Below are 24,630 nucleotides of genomic sequence, written 5' to 3' on the forward strand. Positions count from 1 at the left end.
CCCCCCATCTACAGTACTACCGCCATCACCATTGATTTTACTCTGCTTTGAATTCGCTTTTGTTTACTTCATATTCACTGGATAATGCCAACATAATGGCCCATCAAAAGTTTCATACAAATTCGCTGCTCAGACTTATCTCGGTGGCCTTCGTTCTTTGATCCCTATACGAAAGAACCTTTTATCGCTAAAACGTTTGCAGACTGCGTCCTGTCCTTTCCGACTTATTGCCGAACTGTCTGCCCCATTCAGGATCTGCGACACCGCGGTTACCCTCAGCAGGAAGTAGGCAGGGAATCCGCAATAAGGACCGAGCGACCAGAGTGGAAATTCAAAGGAAAGTCCCGCGAAATAAGGGCGTAGCCCTGCCAAATGAAAGTGCAGCAAATTGAACGAATCCAATCGGAAGGGTATTGCGAATACGTCGAGGGCGAGAGCACGCTTGTCAAATCTAAGTGCGCAAGGCCAGATCGCTCGAGCGGAGTGGCTCTGTCAATTTACATGATTTATAGGGAAGTGCAAAAAATCAAATGTGATATGGTGCTGATAAGGGAATGCGTTCTTACCTTGATCGAGGAAGGAACATGGATCCATCGATGAAGACGGAGCCAGACAGCAAGATGTACCAGCTGGTTGCGAGTTCGCCGGTGCTGAAAGCAAATTCGACATTTTCACTATCGATTCCCTCAACGCTAGCGAGACGGATTGTAATCTCTTATCAGTTATCACTCTCATCCAATTCCATTTATCTTTTAGTCTTTTCTCTTCTATATCTCTCCTCGTGGGAGGCGTGCTCTTCTCGCGATTTCTCATGGGACTAAAAATTGTGCCGAATTCCGACGCCGACGCCGGACGTCGTCCAATGGAATTGGAAGAGCGTCTTACGAGATCCCTCGAGTCTACGGCGGCCGTGATGCACGAAATTTCTCATTCACGCGATTCTGTAAGGCATTTTAAAGATTCCAAGTATCCTTCGTGAAATTCTCTAGCCGCAGCTAGATAGCGAATGGACCTGCTGCAGGAAGTTCCTCCGGTGAATCTAGAAAGGACTGTGCAGCCATTCTGAACGGTGCACGTACCGGAAGTCTCCGTCACCGTTAGAGAGAAAAGAGCACGTGAACTCCTCCCATGTGCAATTCTAAGTTACGCTGGCAACCTGCACTACACGCGCACTTGCCTGCTTGTCGACCTAACTGGGATATGATTATACGTATTGCGAATTATTGCCTCGTGGGAAGGAAGAGTCTGACAATCGTTTCGTAATCGATCTCATGTCGAATACACTCGAGGGAATTGTGAAAAAGATTGATAAATGTCAAGGGTAAGCAGCTTCTGGGGCAAATATGCTGTAATTTTTAAAAATTTAAGAATTTTATAGGACCACTCATTAGCGCAAACGGTATAAATTCACGAGGTCAACAGGTTTTAGTCGTTCTTATTTTTTTATTTCTATTTTCATATTTCTCTATATTCACGGATTTAGTTAACGATACAAGACGATCAACGAAAGATTGAATTTTCAGGACTGGATCCGTTACGGATGTCTCGTAATTTTGAAACATACGGTAAAAGAACATTCGCACGGACCACCACACGTACCGAACACGTGTTCGCTCCGACAATCGAGTTTTTCGCAATACTCAAACGATTCCTGCATCTGGATTTCATCTTGAGAGCTCCAAAATTCGATAAAAGAAACTAAGAAATGCTAGTTACCGATCGAGTATTCTCTCCTCGGCTAAGCTCTTGCAGAGCAGTCGGTTATGTACCGTCGCAAATCTGCGGCCGATAAAACAGATTTCTAGCAGTCTAGCATAAGAGAGCGCTATTCTACAGTTCCAGTGGCATTTGACGGTTAACGGGATAACCAGTTGAACGGTCGTTGGGTGAGAAGGTACTGATGTACTCATCAGGACGCATTAAATTACCCGATTAGAAACAGGAGTGAAAAGCTTTATACTTACTAGTACAGCACATGGTTGGCATGATGTCTCTCGTACCGCACGATCTTACAAAGTCCCCGTAATATGGAGTCTCTGCAGGGTCGCAGGGCTTCCAGTCCATGCAGTCCGTAGTATATGATCTGCAAATCCTGCAAAGAATCGGACGAGACCGTAGAAAAAGGTCGTTCGCGCCACGCAATGTCGCGTGGGACAAGGCACAATTCCCGAGAGTAGGAGTAACGACTACGCACGATACGCGTTGGGGGCAGCACACGACGTAGGACGCTTCGATAACGGATTGGAGTTTCAACTGTACATGCGTTGAGGTGATTTATTTAAGGAATTACTACAATTTTCTTTTCGTTGGATTCGAGTTAACAAGCGTTCAAGTGTCGTATTCGTAATTCGTATGCCAATATGTATCCATATTGCTTTGTATATCATTATAAGAGACCCGAAGCGCAATTAGATTAGCGATTAAAAAGAAACAAATGATTTGAGGCAAAAACTGTAGTTCAATGTATATATATATAGTGATTGTGAGATAAGTTCGAATCTTGGGAAAACCGAGTGTGTCGAATAAGTTGATGCGACGCAACGCGCTGGTCGCGCATGATTTACGAAAGGCTCGCTCTCCGGGTATCTACCGTTACAAGAAGGAAGATCGTAGGTGTTAGACTGGTAGTTGGAGTGATTGATAATTAGTAACTGGTAGGGAGGAGCCAGGAATTTCGGCAGTATATATGTACTCTTCTTCGTATATGGAGAACCTAACTAGACAGACATGCTTTGGCAGCATTTCCTACCGTGGATTATCCTGAGGATCCAGGACACGTCGCGGACCGGATATCGTATATGTAAGCGTATCGCAGGTGTCACTTGGGGAAATCGTGCCAACGCTTTCTTTGATTTTCAGCAGCACGTCGATGAGGCATATTCGGTCGAAGATCTCGATTATTATTACGAAAGACTTTAGGACTTTCACCTGAAAATTCATAGCCACGTAAGGGCTAAGCAAATAATAAGTGTCTCGAGTAGTTAAATTCGCCGGAAACAGCTACTGCCCCCCCCCCTCCCCAATGTAAAAGAGCACTTTCATTTTCGCTCGGCAAGAAATTTTCTAGCAGTTTCAAACTTTCGATCGTACTTACCCCGTATAAAAGAGCAAAGGCTACAGTATATTCTGGGTATATAGATGTGCCTGGGCATGGATGATGCAGTGCGCTTCCGGGGCAAGCCTCGCGTATTCAGAAAACGATTCACGGCAGCCATCACGGTAATTGCTAATTAGTAGGGAGCAATAAACGAAGGGCCGTGGAACAAGGTGAACCTCGGTAAAGTCGCAGCCCGAATAAAAGAAGGAGAGGAGATGAAAGGGGAAAAGTGCACAGAGGCGAAAGAAGAGTATAAATGGAGGAAAGAGTGGATGTCGTTGTACAGTAGGTTGTTGAGTTGTCTCACCTGCAACGTTCGCCTGTCTGGATCGCGGCAAAGAGCCCGGACGAAATGCGGATCCAAGTATTCCGTCATAATAGCCAGCGACAATCCAATTACGCAGAGTAACTCTAACGTATAATAAGATCAGCCGATATTCCTAGGAGACATGGGAACCAGTATCCAAGTGATTATTCGGAACTGCCAAATCCTCTATGGGGCCACACTCTTCACTCTTCACTCTTCACTCTTCACTCTTCACCTTTCACTGCACTCTTCACATTTCACCGAAACACTCGAACTGCCCTCTTGTGTGCTCAGTATACACTTGTGTGCACAGGCCACAAACGCAGTGCAGTCCGACGCGCGCACCGGTCGCCACTGAAATTAGCCCTGATTTACCATCAATCGTACTTTTCTGCTCGACCGTTCCAAAGTGGCACGACACTGTTGTGAGAGTTTCGTTACTCGATGTCCTAGCTGTAGGTCGATACGAAATCCAATAAAACCGGACTGGAGTCTTCGTTAAGAGCATTCGAGAGTGCCGAGAGAGACATCATTTTTGAGGATGAATCTCCGCGATTTCTATCGGCCGACTCTTCCGCTCTCCTGCTGCTTTCCTACGTCCCATTGGCTGATCGACAACTAATACGACTCTCTGCAACAGAAAATCATCGAGGAGAATCAGTCTCGGGGGAAAACGTCCATCTGAAAAGTCGACAGGGTAGTCTGACAGTCTGACAGTCTGACAGTCTGCCGGCTGTCGAGTATAACGGGCAAGTGGCATAACGTTCCGATCGTAAGACGAGAGAAACCAAAGTCGATAAATCGGAAGGAATTTGAAAATCCTCAGAAGCGGCAAGTCCGTCTCCGCAAAATCCTGCACCGTGGAGCGAGGCTGAAGAAGGAGAGAGAACCGGAGAGACTCTCTAGTCTACGGAACGAAGGAAGGAGCTGAGGGATAAAGGACGAATGGAAGAAAACAAGTCTAAGGGCGCTACAAGGCCAGGGCGATATCGACCAAACTGAAGTGTATCTTGAGAAAGAAAGGTAGGGATTGCGAAGGGCAGGAAGGAAATTCCAGGAAAGGGGAAGAGAGAATATAGAAGCGGAGTGAGACTAAGGGGTTCGCGCATCAGGGCCGCCTGATGCGCAGCTTGCTAGTCGAGTTCGTCGAGTTCGTCGAGTTCGGTTCATCACCCGACCTTGGATAAGTGACGTCAGGCGAGGCACATACCTACCTTGGAAGCTGCGAGTGGAGGTCGCGTACCGGAGGACCAGCAGAGAGTGCCGGCTGATTCCGCTCCTTCTTCTTCCTACTCTCCGGCTCGAGTTTCTCAGGCGGAGAACGCGCTCCCCATTAACTGTTAAGTACTATCTTACAGTGCAGAGAGTTCGATATTAATTGACTGCCGCATTTTCTGCTCCTTTCACGATCCCAGAGGGCTAGGGAGAATAACAGGCAGAAGAGTCCCCCCTCTTACCTGCCGTCACTTCAACTCAACGAATATTCCATTCGAAAGACTCCGAAGCGTTTTTCATGGTTCACGATCTTATTTCTATATGATACCGATCTTCGGAGGGGATCCTCCAGTAGTGAACCGAACCACGTAATAGGTTCGTGCAAGCGTATCGTTAGTTCTCGTTACGGTCGTTACTCCACCGGCCGTCTCTACCACCACTACGGTTCTCTGCTATATGCCCAGATGAGGCCACCCTTACTTCCTTACACTTCCAAGGATCTAAATACTCACGTGGCCATGAGTGCAAATGCACAAGTTAGCGCTGCCGTTACTTGGGCATCCTCTCTATTTCTGCACGCTCCGCGAATAGGTGTGCTTGTCGCGTATTGAGCGAATTCAAATAGAAATACGAAATTGGCAGCACTGAGTCAAAAACTGTCGTCGCGTTGGTCCGCCGGGACTAAAAGTTCAGATCGGACTGGACTTGACTGTTCTTCGTTATTCCGCAGTGATCCCGTGTCTTCCCGTGTCTTTCCGTGTCTTTCCGTGTCTGCCCTCGCGTCTCCTCGTGTTGCGCAGCACGTTACACCAAGTCACTGGTAAAAATATCTCCGGGATATAGGCCACTCTATTTTACGGGACGGAACGGCGACGCAGAAAGTATCGAATCATGAATTCTTTAGTCATAGAGCATTTGACTTCCTCCATCGGGCGACTCATTTATTTATAACTGTTTATAATTTCGAATCCATTAACGACCCGACCCGAACAGTTTCTTCTGATCGACTGCTTGACTTTCGTGGATGATCGCTATAGCTCAGGCTCCACGTAAATAAATCTACGCTCTGGCAGCAGCAGTCACGCTGCTATTAACAAACTGTCCAGCATCTAGCAAAGATCGACTATAACTTAGACTTCAATCGTTCGGCCTCTCGCAAAGGGAGACATTGGTTCCGATAACATTTGACATTTAACGGAATGCGGCTCGACGATATCGAACTTCCATGTTGTCGTTGACGACTTTCCGGCAATTTTTACTGGGGGCGTCGCAGCGTCTTTCGGCTGACCCAGTTTCAACTTGAACGTAATAAACGTACTCGTTTCGTAAGTTCCCAGAGTTTCCCTGGCAGTGCAGACGGCAGCCCAGATAGCTACGGGGACTCCGGAGCAGCATTTTCCTCCACTCGTGGAAACCAACCGAAGAACATGCGCAATAATCCAAGCGCTTTTACCAAGCGAATCCGTGCAGTCGGCTGGGCGTGACATTCGAAGTGAGACAAAGGACTCCAAAATTCTGCACGCGGCCCTCTGCTCTTCCAAGTGAAGTTTCCTGTACGGTTCCTCACAGTGGGTTCAAGTCATTCTACGCATCATGCGTAAATGCCTGGACGCGAGTAGCGTAACCACTAAATGGCAATGGTAATTGGCATGGAACAGGAACGGGAACAGGAACGGGATCAAGTAGCTGGATGACGGGTCGAGGCGTCCTGGTCACTCGGAGTTCCTCTCTATGAAAGCGACAGATGGAAAAGCGTCCCCGATTCCTAATTGAACGACTCGCAAACTTCTTTGAGATGACAGAGACAACTTCCTCGGATGACGGGATGCCGGAAGGTCCGGGCGAAGGGCGAATGGAACGAAATGTCATTCTCCGGGAATATCCGACACCTTTTTCATTTTCTCTCTGACAGATGGGAAAGTCGGCTGCTCTGAAGTTGGACGCGTTTCTTTGATTTTCAGTCTTGAGACAGAAGATGGAAGAGCAAGCAAATATTTGATGTCGCGTGGAAGGACTCAAATTTCAATGACTCATCTATCACGTGTATTGGACAGTCGCTAAGGGCTAGTTTCTAATGGCACTGCAAGTTCATATTAGCGAAACGGTAATGCCCCAGCCGGTAGGCGCGGGGTAAGTGCAGGGATCGATGTGGAACCTGCGGAGGGAAAGAGAGAAAGAGAGGAGCGAAGATAAAGGAAAAAGAGAGAGAACAAAGTCCAGTCGATAAACCGGATAGGTCGAAGCCATCGGAAGAACCTTGGCCTAGCTTCGTCAACGAGATTAGAACCGACATTACGGGAAGGCAGAACGGGAACAGCCGCGCCATAATACATCCTCATTAGTCCTCGGATCGGCAACACGTCCCTCTCGGGAGCGTTTAACTACGCACTTTTTACATCCATCTATTAATTCGACTTTGCCCGTTCTCTCCAGGACCGCGTCGATCCCTTCCTGCCGGGCCGCCTGCCTACATACCCGTCATCCTGTCATCCTGTCATCCTGTCATCCGGTCATCCTCCCACATGCATGCACGCTCGCATATATGCTTACAGCTTTAGAGCAGTAGAGCGGGGGGAGGGGAGGGAGAGAGAGAGAGAGAGAGAGAGAGACGCGCCCCGTCCCCAGCCGGCTATTATTTCGCCGCAGAGAATTTGATCCAGAAAGCAAGGGTGCACTCTGGCATCCCTTAACCCCAGGAGTGTGCACTTCTGGAGTCGCCCTCGGGAAGCAGCGACAGCACTTCGTTCTCGCGGTTGCCACTTTGAACTGGTCTACTGCGCTGCGCCGTGAGGAGCCACTCTGGGGCAACGAAGCACGCGGCTGCTGCACAGCTACAAAGATCCACGTGGAGACGTGGATGGTGCATGTGTCAAATTCAGCTAAGAATCTTTCTTCCATTCCTTCGGGCGACCCCAGTGCGCGCAGAGGCCTTATGCACTTTGAAGAGACTGCATCCGATTCCCTTTCAAGACGAAAAGTCGCCGAGGACTTTTTATCTTCTACTGGAAGATGTCGGCGTGGAGGAGATTGAAGAGCGGAGAACGAAGGGACGTAGCGAATGTGAATAAAAAGAAGGTGAAGGGTAGCTGAGAAGTGTGGGTCCTGTAGGCTGGCACTGTCACTGTACCAGTACACCGGTACACGCATCGAGTGGAAAAGTGGGATAATGGAGGAGTGCGTGGGATAGTTCTCATCGCACTTATTATCGCTCTTTCACTGGCGTACGCATTCCACGGAACGTAATAGCTACTCGTGGCACGCACTGCGTGCGTTTCTACGCACCGACTGATCCACTCGCTACGAAGCAAGTTCAGCAGAGTCCTTGCTCTCGATCCTTGCATCGCACGCCGATGTGTCTACCGTACCGACTTCTGCCTTACAGCCTTACAAATCGCAATCGGTTTTCGCGAACAATAAGGAACTCAAGCCAACGAAATAATAGAGAAACCATGGGAATATTATTAACCTCTAAAAAAGCAATTCCAGAATGCTCTAATGCGAAACCCGATCGATAAGTCCAATAGCGCGATGGCCTCGAAGCGGCCAATTATAATTTGGCGACAAGTATTTTGGGAAAACGCCGAAGACGAGAACGAACGGAGACTCGATCTAACAACCTAACAGCGTCCGGATAATCGAAAGAGGAGGCACCGGTAAAGCTTCGTGCGCGTCTCGCGTTTCAAGGTGGAACGTATGTCAGCCTCGGGCACGGGACTCCCCATATGGTGCCTATAGTCCTATAGTCCTATAGTCCTATAGTCCTATAGTCCACAGTACATGCTGTATATGGCTTCTGTTCGGAAATGGCTCGAGAGCATTCTCCAGTTTTGCTGCAGGTATCTTTGATCCGCAGTGTCTCTTGGATGCCTTCTTCATACTGCGCTACCATTCGTTTCCGCCTTTACTCGCTTAACTAAGGCGACTAAGATAGGCGTACTATAGTTTAATTCTGTATAAAATTCTAGATCGATAACCAGAGCTTAGTACATCTATACATCTATACCTTTATACCTTTAGACACGAACGCTGTAGACTTCTGCCAGGTAGATATATGGCTGGTAGACATGTATCGTCTACCTGCCCTCGATCGAATCACCTGCAGGCAACGTGGCGTAATTACCCTAAGTGTATATCCATTGTGCGTGTAGCTTGGTGCGTAGAACTTGTCCACATTTCAAATTTTTTCTTTTTCCTTTTTTTCTTTTTAATTCGAATAAACCGAACGCCTGGAATCCTAAAATCAATATACCGTATCGAATATATGTATATATAGGTATTTTGCCTTCTCCTACGATGAAATTGATAGGATTTCTCAGTACCGTATTTCGATTATGTAATTTCTGAAAAGCAATTTAGTATCGGTTTTTTTAGAAGCATATTTTGCGTTGAGAAAACAAGACACAGATATAACTGGTTATTTGAGGTACCGTATTCTCGTTAAATCGAGGAATCTAAAAAAAATTTGTGTTATATCAAGCGACAGAAAAACGTGCGTGTTTTCAATTCATTTGTCCATAATGCGGCTGCGTTATGCGTAATGTAAATAACGAGACAAGACTTTATTCTCGTGATTATTCGTCATCGAGCAGTCAGGCTGGCGATAGATAAAAAGGAAATGTACGTGCGGAAACAGTCCTCGCGGTCCCGATCGATCACTCGGGTATAGAAATAATTATTCCATCCGACGTGTCTTCATTGACGTCGAGCGTCGAGCGTCGAGCGTCGCGCGACAACCAACGGAACGTATACGTGGCCGTGCATATTTAGCCAATGCCACTTCCGCCTGCTTCCGCCTGCTTCCGCCTGCTTCCGCCTCTCCCAAGAGGCCCAAGGCTCGCGGCGAGAAGGCACGCGAGCTTATAGAAAAAGAAAACTAGGGGGTTCGTCATCTGCGCTATCACTGACAGCCACGACAGCATCAAAAGCAACGTCACGATCAGCAATTCCCACCCGCGTACCGAGTAATTAAAGGAGGAATATATGCGTCCTCGCGCCTCGGAAATTGCCACCTAAGCGAGAAAGTCATCGGCCTCTACTCTCTCTCTCTCTCTCTCTCTATTCTTGTCTCTCTCTCTCACCTCGTTTTTTTGACTCTCCGAGATTTTATCGATTCTTCAGCCCTTAATTGCCAGACGAAAATCCTCCGAAGCTTCGCTCGACACTTTTTACTTTTTTCCATCATCCCCTGAGCTGCCACCCACGTACCCTCCTAATTGCACAACGTAGTGTAATAGTCTCGGTGTAAGTGAAGGAGGAATCCAAGAGCGAAGCGCGAGAGGAGATGCTTCCCTCGGGGCTAATCCTTTCCCTTCACTGATTCGTCTCGAAATCAGGAAATTGCCGTGAAATTGGACGAAAAGTGACGATGGGTTCGTCCTGGAAACAGCACACACGTTTTCTGTACCGGCGGTAGGTAGTACGCGATATCCCATGCTGACGGATCCTCTCGAGGAAGTCGCATGGTCAGGCTAGGAAGTTTGGTATGCGTGAGACCGGAAGAAGTCAGTCACGTGTTTACCGGAAATTTCTGGCCCGAGAGACCAACGTAGATTTTATACCTGCTTGGATGTTTCGATCGTTGTTTCTCTTGTGGTGACATCATCATTTGGGAATCGCAAAGGCGTCGAATCGATCAGCTGGCCGGAAATCATCCGAATCGATCCTCGTCGGCGAACTTACATCAGGCTTGTTTTTTTGTTTTTGTTTGTTTTTCACCCTTCGATTTTTTCACTTCGCGTTCTCACGCTATTCCACGCAGATGTTCACTCATTTGACTATTCCGAACGTATGTTCCCAATATTCCCACGTAAATCATAGTGGTGTCATTAAATAAATAGTACGAAAAATAAGCACGCATAGAGTTATAATAATTATAAAAAATTACGTAATCGCGTAACACGTCGGATGACTATATGTATACTGACTCTGTTCGCCTTGGTCCCACCAACGGCTATATCTGATATACATAAATTTGGCGGTAGACTATAGTACGATGGATGTGTATATGTATATAGATAAATTCGCGCGAGGCCGAGCGCACGTGTCATGCGTGGGATCGGTTTTTAGGTGTTACTGGCTCTCTAAGTCTACAGTCAAATAAAAGTTGTATGCTAAGCAGTAGATAGTAGGCAGGTCGACTACAAGGTCGACTCCTTAAAAGTTCTCTCGCTTCAGTGATATTCGTTGTGCGAATAAGACAGCGAGCCAGTGTTTTTCTAGCGTGGCGATGTAAATCGTCAGGAGAATGGCGACCGAGCGAGTTCGAAGTAAAATCGAGCGGCAAGCCGCGAAAGACTTGCAGCTCGCGTGAGTTTACGTAAATCGTGAACTGGCACGTGCTGAGAATAGTTCGAGATAGCGAATGGTATTAATGGCGCTGCTGGTGCTACCGGTCATTCCGTTGGCACTGCTGGCATAATAGTGCAACTGCTGCCAGGAACCTTTAGCAAAGGATGGAAACCTGGTCGACGTCCACGCTGGATGGACAGGTGGTGCCGTGTAGTGCCGTGTAGGGCCATGTAGACGGTGTGGGTTGGTCGTTTTATAACGGAAAAATGCAAGCTGCGGGTTCCCATTTGGGCGCAGGAGGAGGAAGGGAGGGGAGGCCGAGGTTTCCATATGTGCAGAAGGTAGTAGAAATTTCGTTAGAAAATATTTAAAAACATCCCTTTGCGGCCGATGGATGTGACATTTTACATGGACATTGGACACGGATGAACGTTGCGCAGTGATCCGAGCAATTGTATAATAATGAAGTTTGACGTGGGAAGGGTGAGTTGGGTGAAGAGGGGAGAAGGGAGTAGCAAAGCGCAAGGACGAAGGATAAGAGCGACAAGGCGGCTAAGGCGAAGTCGAAGTCGAAGTCGAAGTCGAAGTCGAAGGCGAAGGCGAAGGCGAAGGTAGCCGTTAAGGTGAAGTGGAAAAGAGAATATTCGCTGGAGGGCCTTGTTACGCGGTGCACCGTCGGCAGGAAATTACTGAAACGCAACTAAAAAAATGTACTTCCGTTAGGCCGTCCTTGTAGCAGCTATTTTTCCCCCCACGGACTTACCTGTGTACCTTGCCACCGATTAGACTCCCTCTAGGTAAAACGTGCATACTTGACATACGTAGATATATATCTATATATAGCGTGTAACCTGTATCTATATATGCCCAGTATATGGATGTACATATGTATGCGCATAAAAAGGAATCGCGCCGGATTCTCGAGTTCCTTCGAGTTCTCCCCAGCGTGACGAACTCTATAATCGATTCGATCGCGTTTCCTTAATGTCGTCATCGGCCAGCCCACCCATTAGCATTCGACATGGAAGACAGACCAATCGGTAAACTCAGCTGTTTCCTTTGATATCGGAAAAAGATTTGAAAAAATGAAAGGAAGACAAGCGAAAAGCAAACAGACATTTTCCGCTTATTGATTCGTCCTAACCAAAGTTTTTGAAAGCGAATGGAAGGAGAAAGGAAAGGGACAAAAGATATGAAGTAATCGGAACTTGCCGAAGGGACTTGCCGGAAATGAAGGTCGAAGAAAAGATGGGGGAGAGGTAATGGAGAAATGCCAAAGCACAAGAGAAGTCCGTTTCGAAAGCAGGCGGGCTAGAAGCGTAATTTCGTATTTCTCGGGCGACGAAGCGCGAACGCCAGACGGCATTGTCTACGTGCATTACGTAAATGAGGGTACCCCTGGCCATTGTATTCGATCCGCGTGAGGCGGTGTCCTTCCGCTTCTAATCACCGCCTAAAGAGAAAAGTGTTTCTTTGCTGTTACACCGCGTTACCCTCGCCTCCGCGCCACCTCCCACATCGCACTTCTCCCTTCTTCCTTGCACTTTTTCACTTCAAGCTAGTTTGCATACAGCGAATTAAAGGATCCGCCATCTTCCAGGTCGAAAGGTCCATGACGCGCCCCTGCGGTCGCTCCTGTCCGACAATACATTGCCCCATTCAATGGCTCCCATTCATTTCCCCGAATTGACTTCGATACGAAGGCATGCTCTTCATTCATGGCTCCGAGATATTTCTATAGGAAAGTGGCGTTACCACCTGCTAGAGGAGTCACTTCACTGAGGTTGAAGATGAGAATGAGAGGAGCGGGAGGAGAATCGTGCCCGTCGTAGCATCCTGCCCCGTTGGCCCGTTCTCTATCCCATTATGTTCCATGGCGGTTCAGGAGAGAGGCCACTTAGCCCCACCATAGCCTACCCCACGCGGTTGCACGCTGCCATAGATGACTTTCCCCGTGGATTCGTTTAGCCAATACATTTGATTCAATGCGATATAACCTGAACCGGCCGACTTCCGTGACCCGCGTTACCTTTGCGTTTACGGTTGCAGGGACTGCAATGAAAATAGCAAGCGAATCGATCGATCCTTCGATTGCTCCTCTAACTATTCTACTGCTGCTGCTCTCCATTTCTCCACCGATTGTTGTATTAAGCTGACTACGGGATTCAAATCGCGATTCTACGATTTTCTTGTCTTTTTGTAGAAACTTGAGAAGAGTCATTTTGCTGCCAATACGATGTGTGTTTACCTATGCTCTCCGGCGGGCCACAGGAGCGAACAGTTTTTTCGGTCCTCGGGTGAAACAGGTATTCGGGATGAAGGGATGGCGACGGCTCGCGGGGTTCAGAGGCTCACGGAGACTTCACTGGGAATTCAAAGCGCTAAGAGGAAATATTGCCGTAACGCCAACGGCCAACCACGACACGAGTCTTCAGGGGAATCAAAGGAACTTCGAAAGACACCGGTTACGAGGGACGCATTCCTCAAGCACTACGTATAGTAACTCCAAAACACGAAGACCAATGTCTCCCATGGAAGATCGCCGAGGTAGTCAGGTGTTGTGCTGGATAAAACCGTTACCGCCAGCAGGCAGTCTTGCTCTTATAAGTTTCCAGAGGGATTGCTGCCGAGTGCAAGAGAGACACACGATGTCCTGTCGAGAGGCTGGTTGGCGCGTGCCTTGCCATCCGCGCAGTTTAAAACTCCTCTGATTGCGAGTCTACTTACTTTACTTTCGCCGAGAATTCCTTCTTCGATCTCTCGATATAATCCACGTATTGGCACTGCACACTCATTCGGCACACATGTTCTACGCCATTGTCACCGCAGGCTACTTGATACCTTCCGATGAGATAACAACGTGCATGTCAAGACATAAAAACGCGAAGAGCGCGATTCAAGAGCGGCGAGAATCGCTTCGCGTGGCCGGCAGCCGACTCGACTCGACTCGAGGAGACTCGTCGCGACGCTCTATTCTCCCACCACCCGACGCTGCTATGCGTACCCACCACGCCGCTCTGCTCTATTATATCTCCAGCTCACTCTATTCTACTATACTCCAGTTGACTCCAGTATCCCGTCGCGCAACCTATAGTCACTGTATGGCGTTTATATGCGCCCGTACCGACGTCGACGCCACCCATACTCTTGGCCTCCTCGAACGGACTATAGTGCAATCTTTTCCAACAGTCTACCCGTTTCAACAGCCTTAGTATAGTCGCAGCTATAGTAGTACTACAGCAGCAGTAGCAAGCAGTACTTTGGACGTTACCGACAGGCCCAAGGCAATAACATCAAACATCATCCACTGCTGCATCTACCTGTTCGTGTCAAGTTCCAATCTGCAGGGAACAGTTCTATAATCATTCTGCTAGTCGACTCGTGATGTGGATCTCTATGATATCTTTGTCTCTCGAATTATGCATTCTTTTTTTTTTACAAGATTCTGCTGAGTTGACATAGGATTGACACTTCTAAATTTGGGTAGAGGCGTGGGCGGGTTATATTTTTTGCGAATCTGAATACGTGGGGTGCTGAGAAACGTCACAGGATAAATTTCGGATGTATTTGGGTTAAGCGTGCTGGGTTAACGTCATAGATTATGGATACACATTCTGTAAAAGATCCATTCGTTTATTTATTTAATAAATGTACGCTTCGAAAAACGTCACGTGGATCGCTTCACTTGAATGTCTCCATTCTCTACATTTTCTTCTCGTCTCAATTCGTAAATCTGAAACAAAGTTAAACTGCTAAATAACGCTCTGTTCTCTGTTAACTATTCTTGGAAGTGACAGCCACATAATATGCTTACCTGAATGTATGCTTCCGTTAAAGTGATCATTTGAGGTAGAATCTGTGTCACGTGTAAATCTTGCATTTCATACCACTGACCAGTTGCTCTATGCAGTATGTGAACTCTGTACGTACCTTGACCAGGTTCACCATCATGTACGATATTAGCCACCAAGTCGTAAGTCGTATACGGATGTTTTGCTTTTACTTCGGATGTCAAAATGTCACCAAAATCTACGTTTCTGATAAAAATATACCGAATTATTAACACTAAACCTACCAACTTTTTAGAAACCTCATTTTGGTTTTAAGTGTCAAATGACCCGTCGATAATACGTTTAGTGTTAAGAATAATACTAAAATATTCACACAAGAAACTTACTTAACCGGGAAGTTTACTATGGTAGGATTCTTCTCAACAAAAAATGTATTTTTTGTGAATCTCTGGAAACAAAAATGTGTTAAGGGTTGTCTGGTCTATAGGCAATCTATATATATATATATAACAAAGCACTACACAAAATTATACCTTTATATAAAGTATGAGATATGGCGGTAATTCGGTGATTTCAAAACGTTTCATGAAATTCTCCTTGTAAGTTTTATATTCTTTTTCGGCCACAGCGTTAAACTTGTTCAGTAATGTATATAGGTTGACCTAAATTTGTGTAAAGTATAAATTATTACTCTCCGCGTCAAGAAAAAGCCTAATATTCACCTGTGGAATGATATTTTCGGTAAACTGGTCTTTAAACAGTGGTGGTGGTGGAAGGTCGCACGTTAAATACAAAAATGGACTCTCAGTGACCGTTTCGCCATATTCCACTGTATTGAGTAATTCACTTCTCTGACTCTCTTCTAACTCAAGAGGAGGAATCTTACGAGTGTATATCCGCATGTGACCCAAGAACGTTTTGTAGATTATACTAGAATCTCGTTTTTTAGTGCCATTGAGTGCCAAATGCAAAGCGTTTAAGAACCAAGAGAGGAAATCGACAGGATCACCTAAATAATAACAGATAGATACTCATTTCTGTTCTATTTTAATTTTCCTTAAAATTGAAATAATTAAGTAACCTTGCTCTGTAAATTGAAATCGCTTTTTGCTCCACAAAACGACTGCCTGGAGCATCTCGTGTGGACTAACGTGAGCCTTAAAATTTCTTGGATTCCACAATTTTCGCATAAGCTCTCCAAATCTTTGAACTAATAAATAGGATGAATCTCCCGGTGGCCTCTTCACATGAGAGTAATTTGATTCACGTAAAAAAAAGTCTCTTAATGGTGTAACGTGTGACAAAGCCTGTGAATTTAAAAAGGAACAGATTTTTTCCCTTGTTTCTCTTATTTATCGTATTCGTGAATATTACCTGTAAAATAACGTTGCAGTAATCGTTGGCTTTGATGTTATTTAAACCTACAATACCTGGAGAATACATGGAGCCATCAATGGCTCTAGAAAGTTTGTCACTCTTATCAAGTTGAGTAATTTGAAATCTATCAAACGTTGGATTTAGAACATATTTAATATCATCCAGTGATGAATCTGTAAATTGATTGATTATTATCGAAAGCTGGTGGAATGTTAAAAATTATAGATGTACAATTCATGCTTTCCACATACCAACAATTTCATAATTATCTGGTAGACAGTAGAATTTCAATGTATGAAGATTCAGAAAAACATGATGGCTTTCAGCCACACTGTGAGTATAGGCATACGTGTTGGTTCCTCTACCCTGAAAATATTTACCGCATACAAGACATGCATACACATTAATTCTAGAGAGAGAAACGGAACACAATTTTTCAAAATCAAAATCCAGAAATTGACGATTGATGGTATCCAGGTAAGGACATAAGCGTGGAGCATCCATCCTGTATTTCACTGTTTTACCATTCTCTGAAATAAACACAATTACTAAATCAATGTTCTTTACATATTTTATAATACAATTAACTTTATGAATGAGAAAATAGTTATTTGAAAAACAAAATAGAAAGAAGCCGGTTAAAACCAAGAAAGTAACCTCAATGGGAACTATATTATGCATTTGTTATGCAAGTTCTTTTGCCTAAAGCATATTATCTTATATCACTGCTTCATAAATTTCTTTCAAAGATATTTGTAATACTTACTATCATTTTCTTCATCCGACTCACTTCCATGTTCCACCAGCTTCCTTTTTAAATTATTCTCTTGTGTATTAACCGCCATGTTCTAAAGCAACTGAAGGAACTGAAGCAAACCGAAGAAGACAACAAGAAGTAATTGTATTATGACACGTGGACTACGCCACTGAGCATAGAGAGTAGAGAGACGTAAATACACACTGGCGTAAAATCCTGTAAAACGAAGAAAAAAATTATTTGGAGATAATCGTCACTGGTCGTCACGAATCGTCATAAATTCAAGTGAAGATGAGTAAAAGGAAAGCTCCGAGCAGTTCAAGTAATCCAAATTATGATCTCTGCGAGTTTCTTACAGGTAATTCTGAATTAACCAAGTATTGCGCATCAAAAATGATTTTTATTTCAGCGTACGTATAAATGTTGTTACATTATATTATGTTATATGTCAATTTTTTATAATATTAATATATTATTACTAGCTAATTTTTCAAATCATTCTATTACTACTCTATTTTAACTTTTTTTCAGAACTTGCTAACTATGAACGTAATGTAAGCAAAAATGTTTACAAATATAATGCATATCGAAAAGCGGCTAGTAGCTTGAGCGCACTTCCTCAAAGAGTTAAAAGCGGTGAAGAAGCTAAAAAATTACCTGGTATTGGAGAAAAAATTGCCAAAAAGATAGATGAGTTTCTAGAAACTGGAAAGCTACGCAAACTGGAAGAAGTACTAAATATATATCCCATTTTTTTTTATAATAAGGCAAAATTAATTTGTATATCTTGCATAATTTCAGATTAACAAGGATGAAAATAACATTGCTATTAATTTGTTGACAAGAGTCTCTGGTATTGGACCATCGAAAGCAAAGGAATTAGTTAATAGTGGTGTCAAAACTATAGAAGATCTTAAACAAATTCTAGAAAGGCTAACACATCATCAAAGGATTGGTTTAAAGTATTATATTATAATATTGTCTCTGGTCTTTTTTTTCTATAATGTCATACTATTTCAGATACTTCGATGATTTTGAAAAAAGGATCCCTAGACATGAGATTCAAAGTATAGAAAAACTTATATCTGAGACCATTGGTGATAAAGGATACATTGTTACAATCTGTGGAAGTTATAGACGGGCAAAAGAAACAAGTGGAGATATTGATGTATTAATTACTCATGCCAATTACACAAGTACTGAAAAAGAATCTAAAAAAAAGTGTACACTGCTCAAAGATGTTGTTGAAATGCTTGAAGAAAAGAATTTGATAACAGACAGAATTTCTCTTGGAGAAACAAAATTTATGGTTTGTCTTTACTGTGCTATGATTCAAATGCAATACCTGCTTAATTTAAATATAAATTTTATATATATATACATAGGGTGTTTGTCAACTTCCATCAAACAAAGAATTACCGCATCGACGATTGGATATAAGATTGGTACCTCATGATCAGTACTATTGTGCAGTACTTTACTTCACTGGAAGTGATATGTTTAACAAAAATATGCGAGCACATGCACTGGAACGTAAATATACATTGAATGAGTATACTTTGAGACGACTTAACGCTCAAGGCAATCCTGGAGAAGTTATAAATGTTTCAAGCGAAGAAGATATTTTTAAGACATTAGGTTTGCCATATAAAGATCCCAAAGATCGAGATTCCTAAATATTTGTCAATCACCACTTTTTACCAATAATAAGATTCACTTAATATGAAACAATAACGGCGACGTTTCAAATTACCAAAGTTATATATTTCCTTGCTTACATTTAAGCAAATTATCAGTTATATTTTAAAAAAACCTATGTACTTAGTAATGTGTTAGTATAACCATACCGTGCGTACACTTTTACACAAAAGCGTAACAATATACATATGTTTATGCTTTAACCAAGAATATATATCTATTTAAACTATGTAATTATAATTTTGTAACTTAATAGGTTAATATATCAACTATGTTTACAGCCATGAGTTTCTTTTTATCTCAAGTTATATAAAATATCCTATTGTAAATTCTGTAATTGAAAATATTTTAGATAAGCTATATTTTTAATTGAACTACATAACTAGAACATGTTCCGAAAAATGCAGGTTTTAAGAAGTCATTGAAAAGTGGCTAATGATGCTAAAACTTGGATATTTTATGTCATTACGTATACCCAACTAACACTAACATGATTTATATCATATCAAAGAACTGAGAATCGAATGAAATTACAAAGTAGATACGTTAAAATACTGCAGTCAATATATCTTAGTCTTGAAAACACTGTGCGCTTTATTTTTATGGAATACGCGCATCTCATCCTAAATGAATCTATTTTTGCATATTTCGGAATTCTTGTTGTTCATTCCCTTTAGCATCACATTTGTCTTCCGTGCTTTATATAGTTATGATAATATCTTTCTTGTAAAGGCCATAAGCGATTATTGCCCAAAGTACCGTAGTCCAAAAATTCATAAGTAAATATGAAGTGTGACTGGGCACTCCACTTATTGTCCATGACCACGGAAAGAGGTCCATAGTAAGATAATGGCCAACATAGAGAAATATAGGATTTACGCCTGCAAGATTAAAACATTACACAAACTGCAAATAGTATAAATGCTAAGTCTCTTACTACGAGTGGGTTAATTACCTGCATAAATGAAAGGTACGCCTGACCAGAATCGTCGATAGTCAATCAAGTAATAAAGTATAGAAAACAGAATCAAGGCAAAGCTAGACATTGTTAAAACGTAAGAAAGCGACATCATATTCTTATTTACGGGTATAACACCATTTTCTTTACTGAAGTTGCACAAAGCTCCAGCGACAATACCCTGTATAAAAACAAAATATGAATGACCACATTTTAATACAGTTAACAATGGATGTTCCAGGAATGATTACTTACCGTTATAGCAGCCCAAACTAACCATCGAATTACTTTTGAATTCAAGTTATAATAAAACAGAGCTATTCGGCCGGCTTGCACTCCCATATAGACTAAAAGTACCGCCGATAAGATGTTCATTAAACCTAGAAGTAAATACAATGCATTGTTACATACCGAAAAATTACTAACGACATAAGCATTTTGAATTCCAACCTTCAGGGTCGTGTGGGGCAAGGTGTCCATAAACTGGATTTTCTGTCTTATTATAAACGTGGTTACCAAAAACTAGTCTGTCAATGTATCCTATGGCACCCCCTGTGCAATTTGGATATTTCCCCAAAAAATGGTAACCTCCTGGACCCAAGTAGCCGGTTGGGCATCCCGGAACGGGTAGTAGAAATGTTATCAATGTATGTATCGTTACGATACCCATAACGATTAACCACTGAGCCCAATTCTCCCAGATATCTTGCAAGAACATAAATCGGCCTGGCTGTAAAGTTAAGATTAAAAAAACATAATGGAACGTTTTCTCTTATCGCAGAATATTTGTCGCAATTTAAATCACTAACGTGGTAACTTCGTTGGGCTTTCATGAAAATCGTCTCGATCGTCGCGCAGATGAAATACGATACACCCAATAATTGCAGAACACCGGGAAATCGAAGATTCTTTAACGAATAGTTGTGTTTTGAGTTAATAATCAGTCCAAGAAGTATGAGAATCAATGATCGACGTAGACAGTGCAAAATGATTCTTCCGCGTGATACTGATATTCGGAGTTGGGTACGCAACGATATGACTATCGTAAAGCCCATTATCCACGCGAACCTAAAATAAAGTTTGCAATTTTCCTTGATTCGTTTGAAGTTTTTGATGTTCCAAAGTTTAAAGGTTCAATATGATATATTACCAAGGTAGCACAAGATCGGCGATTGTTAATCCGTTCCACAAGCTGTGATTAAAAATAACATATTTTCCACCGCCATTGTTTACAAAAATCATTAGCAGTATGCATATTCTAGAACGAAAGAAAAATAAATGAGTAACTAATGCAGTATAAATTAACAAAATACTAGAACATACCCTCGGAACGCATCCACGGAATGGAGTCTCGTGCTTGACTTTGATGGTATCCTTGGAGGTGGTTGTGATGCTGGTTCATTTTCTTGTAATCTTCCCAAATCCTAGAATGATACACAATTATAAATACATTATTCAAAACTAAGAGTTAGTACAAATTTGTATTTGTTTTAAGTATAGACTTACATCTTGAATGTCACTGTGTTCTCGTAAACTAATTTTTCTTAAGGAGCGTAGTAAAGTAAATGAAACAGCATACAGTAATGCTGCAAGCACGCATATCGTGAAGACTACCAAAAATGCTAAAAATGAAATACACAATTATAATCAAGTCAACATATCCAAAAATAAATAAACATTAACTTACGACGATATTGGTTTGGTGGATCATACAATGTATATAAACCAGAGTGACCATCATCCGTTATGGTCCATCCATAATGACCATGCTCTTTAAAAACTAATTTCTCACTGTAAAAAAGATTTGCAAAAAAATAATGTTAAGAGAACCAATTATGTATCAGCGTTGTTGTGAATAATTACCTTCCTGAATTAATATTATCTGTATATGATACCAGTAAGGGATACTTAGTACCTACTACCAGAGAGATATTACTATTTGATGATAAATTAGTCCATGGTAATAGATCACACTATACAGAAAAGAGGACAAATTAGTTTATAATAAATTTATATCTATGCATTATATATATAACTTCTATAAATTTATTCATACATACCATGTAACATTCTTCGACAATGGAAGATAATATGATGGGCTGTGAATTTTCATTGATGATACTCAAACATGCTTCGTCTATTTTCAGAGTCTGATTAGTATCTTTGCCACAATGACGGTCATCACCTCCTAACCATGTGCTGAACATTGTTTAACTATCTATCCCTAATAGAAGGATGTTCTATTAAATATACAAATAAAACCAAGTTAGTAATTTATGCTACTTAATAATGAAACGCTTTTGTAAATAACATGAAGATGAATTAGGTCAGGGAATCCCAGAATTTCTTCATTTGTTGTCACAGATGTATATTTATTATACTACACATTTTATAAAAAAAAAAAAATTATACTACACATTCTGCAATTCACTGCCTATACTACTCTACAAGTATCTTCAGGTCTCTGTTTACGTGCATTCAACTATGTTAAACACAACTATGCAAGAAGTACGGACCATCAATTTCGGTCGAGAAGGAAGATTGTCCATGCAATTACGAAATAGAGTATTTATAGAATGAATCGCGTAGTGCAAAAAAAATAGTTGCATGTCCCTCCATCATGTAACAAAGTCATTTCATTATAGAATAGAAAACGTTAAAATTTTCACGTTTTATTCAAAAAAATATTATATTGCCACATAATCATGAATCCGCTCAATCAATTAGGTTTAAAATAAAAGATGTTGAAAACTGAAGAATTTTTTAATTTTGCATATTACGAGCCATGTGATATATTGGTTAAATTAAACTACAAAAAGAGTTACATAAAAGACCATTAAGAAATCGGTACAAAAGGAGATACTTACTATTTCTTGTATCATTCCATGTATTTTCACAATATTATTGTAATTTGACAGATTACGAAAGAGCGAATTATTCATTAACAGTCAACATCGGATGGATGCAATGGATGCTTTGTCACAAGTCCCTTCTCGAAACTATTGCGGTGCTAATACAGCGCCACTGCATTGTTACGAGAAAATAGAGAAGCTTCGAGGATCTCTATAAATTAGTCGTTTTGCGCCTTTTTAGTTGATAAACGTAATGACATTTCCAATGTTCTGTGGAGATTTACGTCATTTAGAAAGTATTATTTTCGTAATCTTATATTATGATCATAAATTTTAAGTAGAATGACTGGACACATCACTTGAGTGACAACTGCTTGTCTTTAATAAGATTTTTAACTTACAAAGAAAAACACAACTTAAATATTAAGATTGGAAAACCGTCGCCTAATTGGTCAATGAACGCAAAATTAAATTGCATTAATCTTCTTCGGGCCACGGTTTTCCGATACCCTGCGTGGCGCCCATTCTTGATGGATCCTGACTTGGATAATGGATAGGTGTGGTTCCTGGAGGAAATATTGGAGCAGCCGCTGTCATCTGTGGAGGAAACATAAATTGCGGTGCTACTGGTGGTGGTGGGATTATCATTGGTGGCATCATTCCTGGAGTGGCTTGCAAGTTGAAGAAATTATTTCCCATGGTCTCAGGAGGTGGTGGTAAGGCCCCAGGTAAACCAGGGACTGGTTCGAGCATTTCCCTTGTTGCCTCAGCAGCAGATACTGTTTGTCGACCCTGAGAGCGACCCCACTTGATGGTCAAACGTCTTCCACCAAGTATCAATTTGTTGAATGTTCTTTCAGCAGCTGCTTCTGCAGCACTTCTTTGCGTGTACTGAATAAATGCACATTGCTGACGTGGAACCATAGTCACTGATCGAATCTCTCCATATTGATAAAAATGGTCACGTAATTGTTTCTCAGTAAGAATGTCTCCAAGATTCCCAATATACAAGGTCGTGATGGATTTATCCTCTGGTGGATCAAGCTTTGGCATTGCAGCTGCTCTTCGCATTAACTTGTCAGCTACAGGATCATTAACACCATAATAACGATCCTTGATATTTTGATCAGCCAGAGGATCGTCAGGATCCGTCGGTTTCTCGTGACGGTAGGGACACTCTTCACCTCTTTTACACTCGCCTTTTACCCAAAATGAACAAATGTGTGGTCTGTTTCTTTTGTAATATGGACTAGTTCTTGCCAATTTCATTAAGAGGTCACTAGCTGCTGCTGACTTTCCAACTGCTCCAGCAGGTGTTGTGGCATCGATCTTGCCTATTTCATTATCAATATTCTGTACATAATATTCTTTGTTCACATCTGACCGTGGCAGATCATCCTTGATCTTCAGTGCTGCATCACGGACTTGAATAGGTAATCCATATTCCAAGTCTAGCAGACAGGTTTGACAGACATTTTTCAAACGACTGCATGTTTGACAGACTTCAGTCTTCTTGAAACGCATTCTAGCACCTGGACACCATCTAAAGACTGTAAATGGCCGCATGCAGATTTTACACTCCTTTCCATATCGTTCTTTTGTCTGCAGAAAAATTGATGAAAATTATTAAAATTACAACAGTTAAATCTTGTAACTTTTTAAGTATTAATAAAAATATATGATTTTTAAGCTGCATACCATACGAATATATGGATTGTCTCCTAAACAAGTTTGACACAATATTGGGAATTCCTGGAACAAATAATATGAAAATTAGATTGTTTGATTGTGCATAGTGTAGAAATATGACACTAAAAATAGTCGGGTAATTCACTTACGGCATCCTCCCAATTTTGCCTGTTGTAAGTGTTTGTAGTTTTGGAGGTAGCCATTACATGCTCTTATATACACGTCTGAACACTCAGCGAAAATGGACGTACTGTTTGGGATTTCTGATTTTAGTTCGATATACGAAGCGCTAGTATCGGAGGAGCCTATTTGTACGCATGCGCAATCACTCGGTTTTTCATCCACGCAGCATAACCAATGACCACTGATGACCACCAAACTTATTAACTAAGCTATTCGTAACTACCAAAAGATCTCGCGTCAATTTACCCCCTTATCGAACAATTTGTTTTTAATATTCCAGAAAAACTATTACCAACCAAATTTTTAATTATGCTACCAATCACCAACAAACGATTAGTAAAACCAAAAAATAAAAAAGGTAAAAGTGCCCGGTTAACTTGTTACAGGTTTCGTTTACACTTTTAAGTGTTTTTAAGAG

At 42.2% G+C, this 24,630-nt stretch overlaps 6 protein-coding genes across 12 annotated transcripts in view; 2 read left to right on the forward strand and 4 right to left on the reverse strand.

The window, feature by feature from the left end:
* LOC107265226 (rap guanine nucleotide exchange factor 2) overlaps positions 1-13,863 on the reverse strand; it is a 57,441-nt gene extending 43,578 nt beyond the window's left edge. Inside the window, exons 1-4 of one of the 4 annotated variants that reach the window (XM_015734459.2) lie at positions 13,635-13,863; positions 3,405-4,035; positions 1,965-2,092; positions 567-650 (exon numbers count right to left, since the gene is read on the reverse strand). In XM_015734459.2, the coding sequence (XP_015589945.1) occupies positions 567-650; positions 1,965-2,092; positions 3,405-3,473 (281 nt within the window). In that variant the 5' untranslated portion in view covers positions 3,474-4,035; positions 13,635-13,863. Of the gene's footprint in view, positions 1-566; positions 651-1,964; positions 2,093-3,404; positions 4,036-4,618; positions 5,008-5,131; positions 5,371-13,634 lie in introns of those variants that run through there. The other 3 variants (XM_025082297.1, XM_025082298.1, XM_015734463.1) reach the window with 3 other exon arrangements.
* LOC112493959 lies at positions 10,698-13,618 on the forward strand. The gene is made up of 2 exons (XM_025082314.1): positions 10,698-12,166; positions 13,111-13,618. The coding sequence occupies exons 1-2, from the start codon at positions 12,138-12,140 to the stop codon at positions 13,616-13,618; spliced, it is 537 nt and encodes a 178-aa protein (XP_024938082.1). The 5' UTR covers positions 10,698-12,137.
* A 656-nt stretch (positions 13,864-14,519) lies between the features above and the next one.
* LOC107265230 (U4/U6.U5 tri-snRNP-associated protein 2) lies at positions 14,520-16,998 on the reverse strand. The gene is made up of 9 exons (XM_015734479.2): positions 16,842-16,998; positions 16,327-16,605; positions 16,073-16,248; positions 15,780-16,005; positions 15,421-15,707; positions 15,232-15,360; positions 15,085-15,146; positions 14,722-14,944; positions 14,520-14,640 (listed from the first exon to the last, which is right to left on the reverse strand). The coding sequence occupies exons 1-9, from the start codon at positions 16,918-16,920 to the stop codon at positions 14,575-14,577; spliced, it is 1,527 nt and encodes a 508-aa protein (XP_015589965.1). The 5' UTR covers positions 16,921-16,998; the 3' UTR covers positions 14,520-14,574.
* LOC107265233 (DNA polymerase beta-like) lies at positions 16,921-18,812 on the forward strand. 2 transcript variants are annotated; one of them, XM_015734481.2, is made up of 5 exons: positions 16,921-17,190; positions 17,364-17,563; positions 17,634-17,794; positions 17,853-18,141; positions 18,218-18,812. In XM_015734481.2, exons 1-5 carry the CDS (start codon positions 17,124-17,126, stop codon positions 18,506-18,508), a joined length of 1,008 nt encoding a protein of 335 aa, XP_015589967.1. In that variant the 5' UTR covers positions 16,921-17,123; the 3' UTR covers positions 18,509-18,812. The 2 variants fall into 2 exon arrangements, with proteins under 2 accessions (XP_015589967.1, XP_024938080.1); XM_025082312.1 differs by having other exon boundaries at positions 16,921-17,175; positions 17,363-17,563.
* LOC107265228 (heparan-alpha-glucosaminide N-acetyltransferase) lies at positions 18,575-22,562 on the reverse strand. Of its 3 annotated transcripts, none has more exons than XM_015734476.2 (12): positions 22,356-22,562; positions 21,549-21,712; positions 21,352-21,461; positions 21,176-21,279; positions 20,995-21,110; positions 20,812-20,912; positions 20,639-20,746; positions 20,298-20,556; positions 19,939-20,218; positions 19,744-19,868; positions 19,486-19,669; positions 18,575-19,411 (listed from the first exon to the last, which is right to left on the reverse strand). In XM_015734476.2, exons 2-12 carry the CDS (start codon positions 21,693-21,695, stop codon positions 19,230-19,232), a joined length of 1,716 nt encoding a protein of 571 aa, XP_015589962.1. In that variant the 5' UTR covers positions 21,696-21,712; positions 22,356-22,562; the 3' UTR covers positions 18,575-19,229. The 3 variants fall into 3 exon arrangements, with proteins under 3 accessions (XP_015589962.1, XP_015589961.1, XP_024938075.1); XM_015734475.2 differs by having other exon boundaries at positions 18,951-19,411; positions 21,549-21,728; XM_025082307.1 differs by lacking the exon at positions 22,356-22,562 and adding an exon at positions 22,005-22,138 and having other exon boundaries at positions 18,951-19,411.
* A 137-nt stretch (positions 22,563-22,699) lies between these two features.
* LOC107265231 (pre-mRNA-splicing factor RBM22) lies at positions 22,700-24,627 on the reverse strand. The gene is made up of 3 exons (XM_015734480.2): positions 24,179-24,627; positions 24,039-24,092; positions 22,700-23,942 (listed from the first exon to the last, which is right to left on the reverse strand). Exons 1-3 carry the CDS (start codon positions 24,230-24,232, stop codon positions 22,818-22,820), a joined length of 1,233 nt encoding a protein of 410 aa, XP_015589966.1. The 5' UTR covers positions 24,233-24,627; the 3' UTR covers positions 22,700-22,817.
* Between the last annotated feature and the right edge of the window lie 3 nt (positions 24,628-24,630).

This window comes from Cephus cinctus, unplaced genomic scaffold (genome assembly GCF_000341935.2).
Source record: "Cephus cinctus unplaced genomic scaffold, Ccin1 Ccin1_scaffold0215, whole genome shotgun sequence".
In the NCBI taxonomy this organism is placed as follows: Eukaryota; Metazoa; Arthropoda; class Insecta; order Hymenoptera; family Cephidae; genus Cephus; species Cephus cinctus.